A 4,840-nucleotide genomic window follows, 5' to 3' on the forward strand; every position below is an offset into this window, starting at 1 on the left:
GAATAAAATTATCAAATGTATTAAATGAAAATATACAATGAATCAAATTTCGCTTCTTTTTTTTTTAATTAATAAATTTTATTATTTCAGTTTATTATTGTTTAAGTTGGCCCAGTAATAAAATAAATCTTCGTTCCACCGCTTTCGTCCCTTTAAATTTCCATCCCTTTATGCGAGTAGGGTTCAATACTAAACCCTCAATCCCTCGTCATGGCCGAAAGAAATTCAGATCCATTTACTCCTTCTTTCCCGATCTTTAGTGGAGAAAAATACGATATATGGAGTACTAAGATGGAGACATACTTTTGGTCCCGAAACTTATGGGACATTGTTGACAAAGGAATTCCTACTTTTGGGAACATTTTTGTTCTATCTGAGCGCAAACAGAAGCCGCTGAAAGAAAGTGTACAGAAAAATGCAGCAGCACTTTTCATACTTCAACAAGCCGTGGATGATAATATTTTTTTTAAAATTTCTAGAGCTCAGACCGCGAAAGCAGCATGGGACGCTTTGAAAACAGAGTTCCAAGGCAATCCACAGGTACACACTGTCAAACTGTAATAATCTCTTCTTCATTAACACCGGTTATCCTCTCTTCTTCGTCACAGCTAATTAATTGCCTCTTCTTCATCAGTCCACCGCATTACCAGATCAGCAGAGGGGTAAGTAGTCGAAAAAAAATTCATAAGTAAATAATCCAACAAACCACATAAAAACAAGTACGATATTTATCTGTTTGTTTTTACTGCAGAGAATTGCAAGAAATACCTGCCGTTATATAAAGCTATACTCAACGGCAAACTGGAATCTGTAAAAAAATTCTGTCATGACAATGAAAATGCGTTAGAAACGAGGATCACGGTAAACTTGGACACAGCTCTTCATGTAGCTGTTGGGACAGGCAAGACGAATGATATTGTAAAGCATCTATTGACTAAGGTGACACAACTTTCACAGAAAAATACAGAGGGCAACACGGTCCTTTCTGTTGCAGCAATTGTTGGCAACAAAGAAGCAGCCCAAATGATAATGAAAGAAGATAAACGTCGTGAATTATTTACGGCTCCAAACAAATCTGGCAGGATACCTTTGATTGAGGCTGCTCGACATGGCCAAAAAGAGATGGTTACATATTTAATGCAATTCAGCAGCAGATATTTGACCTATGCTACTTCAACACGCTTTAGAGATGATTCTGACGTTTCTTTGGTAAATCTGCTAATAATTGCTGGATTTTATGGTGAGTTAATTCTTTCTTTCTCTTTTAGAAATACTATTGCTAAACAAGAATAACTGATTCCAAGTATATATCAAAGCATATATGCTTAAGCATCCAATTATATTTTTTGCTATTTTCTTCATGTTGAAGTTTGAAATTAATAATCCTAAATTCCTGTCTATTATTTTGTTCCAGACTTGGCACTAGACTTGCTTAAAAAATACGAAAGTTTAGCTACAATGCAGTTATCTACAGGTGAGTCTCTTTTGAGTGCAATAGCTGGAAAGCCGTCTGCATTTCCAAGTGGAAAACGAAGGGAACCAAAGTTTTGGGGATATGTCGACATTGATGATCGTGAGTATTTAGTTCTCACATAATTATTCATTGTCTAATGAATATCTCTGTTATTTATGCGTTTGTTTTCTTCTATTTTTGTTGCTAGCTAGATATAAAAATTTCTCTTCACTTATCATGTATTTATAAGCAATAATATTATTGGGGAGAATATTATAGACTACCTTTAAGGTTTCCAAATTTATTATTGGGATGACAACTTTTGCACTTTTTATCATAGACTATCCTCGAAGTTTAAAATTGTATCATGGATATCTCTCTGCCCTCACTTTGTTATGTTATCATTTGTGATAGATGAGTGAAATAGTAGCTTTGGTCTTACGAGAAAGTGTTAGGGTAAAATGGTAACTTTGGTCTTATAAGAAAATGTTTTGCATACCTAATGACTGTTCAAAGGCAACATGACAAGGTTAGCACAAAAATGGCATCTGTGATAAAAATTTTAAACTTTGAGGGTTCATTTGGTAACGCAAAGGGGTATCCATGATACATTTTCACACTTTGAGGGTAGTCTATGATTAAAAGTACGAAAGTTGTCATCTGAATAATAAATTTGAAAACTTTAAAGGGATAGTGTATGATAGACTACCAATATTCTTGGAGTAGGTAGAATGGAAATAAATTTCTGTACATAGCTGTAATACACCTAACCGATGAAAAAACAAGTGGAATATACGGTGGTGGACTTGGCCTTGGGCCTCGGGCCATGCCCAATCCAGACCCAAGAAAAATTTTAGAATTTTTTTGTAGAATTGTTTTTTATCCCTTAAATTTCAGAGTTTCCTTTTTCCCCTTTGTTCATTAAACTTTACTTTGACCCCCTTAAATGCTATCTGCTGTACACATTTTTATACTTTGGTTTCCTTATTCATTGAACATTACACATTGACCCATGTAATTTCTTGGTTCCACCAGTGGGAATATAACTCATCATGTATTAATAAACAATATTCTTCGAGGTAGTATTCTGCAAATGTAGAAATGGATACTCATATGCATCTTGTTGCCTAAAAGTGAAGATTTTAATATATTTTCCAGTAGATAAACTCAATTTTACATTAAAAATTAAAAATATTTTATTGACTTATTTTAGTATTAGTATAAATATATACAATAAGTGCTCTATATACAAAAGATCTCAATTTTAGATCCCAAGATTTTTCGAAGGTTAGTTAATATTTGTCATAAAAAATAAAAAGGCAACAAACATTCTTGTGGCTTTGATAATATTCCCCTGTTAGTTAATTATTATGGGTAGTATTTACACATTTAATTTTATCTTGGTTTCAATGGATATTAATCAGTTAATTTGTTTTGCCACACAGCAAACCAGCTACTTCAGTGGATTCTAAAACTCTTTGGTATAGAACTCTAAAATGTTCTTTTTACTTAAATATTTTCCTCTGCTGTATATATACAGTTGTGTCATTGTTGAGTTTGTTATAAATTCATTTGCAGCTCCAAGTCATTTAAAGGAAATTCAAGAGACAAAGTCGACGCATCGCATAGTACTTGACCTTGTCAGACGCTTGTGCGAAAAAATTACTGAGGATCCAGATGATTATGAAAGAGTTTCTTCAATACTGAAACGACCGCTCCTTTTAGCAGCAGAGTTGGGGGTTTGTGAAGTCGTAGAAGAGATTATAAACGCATTTCCTGATGCAATCTGGTTTACAAATGAAAAGAATCATAATGTATTTCACTTGGCAGTCATGAACCGTAGAGAGAAGGTATTACAGCTTATATACGACTTGAGGGGTCGCAAACATTTATTATTGCTGTCTGAAGATGTCGATAAGAACAATATCTTGCACTTAGCTGGAAAATTGGCACCAAAAAATCAACTAAATCTCATCCCAAGTGCCGCTCTGCAGATGCAACGTGAGCTACAATGGTTTAAGGCAAGACTCTTGATTCAAGCATTACATGTGTTCGTAAATATTGTTATATTTTATGTGTGTCCAAGAAGTCAATAATCCAAATGTCTTATTTGATTCTCATTTATAATGCTTTTGACTGCATAACTAAATATATTATAATTAAGTTTAAGAAAAGTATAATCATCAGTATAGATAATTCGTTTTAAAAAATTTAAGAGATCAAAATAAAAAAGAGTTAATATTAATGAGTTTTATTTAAATCTTATACAGGAAGTAGAGGGAATGGTACAGCCTGATTACAAAGAAGAGAAAAATTATAATGGGGAAACTCCTGGAATGGTGTTTACTGAGGAACATAAGGTACTCGTTAAAGAAGGGGAGAAATGGATGAAAGATGCAGCAACATCATGCTCAGTAGCAGCAGCACTCGTTGCCACTGTAGTATTTGCAGCTGCAATCACTGTACCCGGTGATTACAACGGTAAAGGGCAACCAATTTTCCAGAGACTGCCACCCTTCACGGTCTTTGGTATTTCAGATGCATTCTCTCTGTTTTCATCGGTCGCTGCCATCATAATGTTCTTGTCCGTCCTTACAGCACGTTACGCAGAAGATGATTTTTATCATTCCCTGCCTAACAGGTTAATACTGGGTCTTGTTATGTTGTTCCTCTCTCTGACATCGCTGATGGTAGCGTTTTGTTCCACTATTTATCTGGTGTTTTGCGAGCAAAGGGAACAGTGGGTACTTATATTAGTGTTTGCATCAGCTTTGCTGCCTATCTCCTTGTTTGTGTATTCGCAATATCCCCTCCTACGGGACGTCTTCAATTCCACATACCGCCCCGGCATTTTTGGCAAGCAATCAATCGACGAGGAAAAAAAATGTGACCGGGCAAGGGAGCCGAACACGGTTGTGGAGGTGGAGGTGGTAACAGGATAAATTTACCATTAGAAATTTGAACTTTTTGGTTGATTCTATGTTTATTATGATTGTAATATGGGGAAGCTATAGCCGGCTTAATTGGAAAAGGGAGGCTGAGGTGGTGTTGGAGGTGGATAGCCGGAAAAGGGAGGCTATGGTAGTGACTTAAATTTTCAATTGAATAAGAAGTTAATATATATATGTTTGTTATTATTCTTATTTTCAAAATGTTACAGTATCATAAAATGAATGTAATTTTATGTTTTAAACTTAAAACTATATTTGAAGTAAAGGAAAATTTTACAACACCTAGAAGAAGATTTTCCTGAAATACAATTTAAACTCCCTATTAGGGTGTTGCTCTCAACCCTTATCATTAGTGAGACATCGCCACTTTTCTCGTTAGTTTTAACAGTAAGGGTAAAATAGTAACTGACTCTTTTATAAATTAACAGTATATATA

The 4,840-nt window shown here is 34.6% G+C and overlaps 1 protein-coding gene across 2 annotated transcripts; it reads left to right on the forward strand.

The window, feature by feature from the left end:
* The first annotated feature begins 218 nt into the window (after positions 1-218).
* LOC116144774 (ankyrin repeat-containing protein At5g02620-like) lies at positions 219-4,537 on the forward strand. Of its 2 annotated transcripts, XM_031430205.1 has the most exons (7): positions 219-540; positions 635-662; positions 752-1,240; positions 1,415-1,573; positions 2,899-2,934; positions 3,032-3,474; positions 3,724-4,537. In XM_031430205.1, the coding sequence occupies exons 1-7, from the start codon at positions 292-294 to the stop codon at positions 4,393-4,395; spliced, it is 2,076 nt and encodes a 691-aa protein (XP_031286065.1). In that variant the 5' UTR covers positions 219-291; the 3' UTR covers positions 4,396-4,537. The 2 variants fall into 2 exon arrangements, with proteins under 2 accessions (XP_031286065.1, XP_031286066.1); XM_031430206.1 differs by lacking the exon at positions 2,899-2,934.
* The last annotated feature ends 303 nt before the right edge of the window (positions 4,538-4,840 follow it).

This window comes from Pistacia vera, unplaced genomic scaffold (genome assembly GCF_008641045.1).
Source record: "Pistacia vera cultivar Batoury unplaced genomic scaffold, PisVer_v2 Contig455, whole genome shotgun sequence".
Lineage (NCBI taxonomy): Eukaryota > Viridiplantae > Streptophyta > Magnoliopsida > Sapindales > Anacardiaceae > Pistacia > Pistacia vera.

What these genes read in the sequence shown, in the direction of transcription:
- LOC116144774 (XM_031430205.1), top strand. Translation starts at nt 292, where the DNA reads ATGGAGACATACTTTTGGTCCCGAAACTTATGGGACATTGTTGACAAA. An exon ending in AATAATTGCTGGATTTTATG is followed by an intron (nt 1,241 to 1,414) that starts GTGAGTTAATTC and finishes ATTTTGTTCCAG; the next exon opens with ACTTGGCACTAGACTTGCTT. An exon ending in GTGGATTCTAAAACTCTTTG is followed by an intron (nt 2,935 to 3,031) that starts GTATAGAACTCT and finishes ATTCATTTGCAG; the next exon opens with CTCCAAGTCATTTAAAGGAA.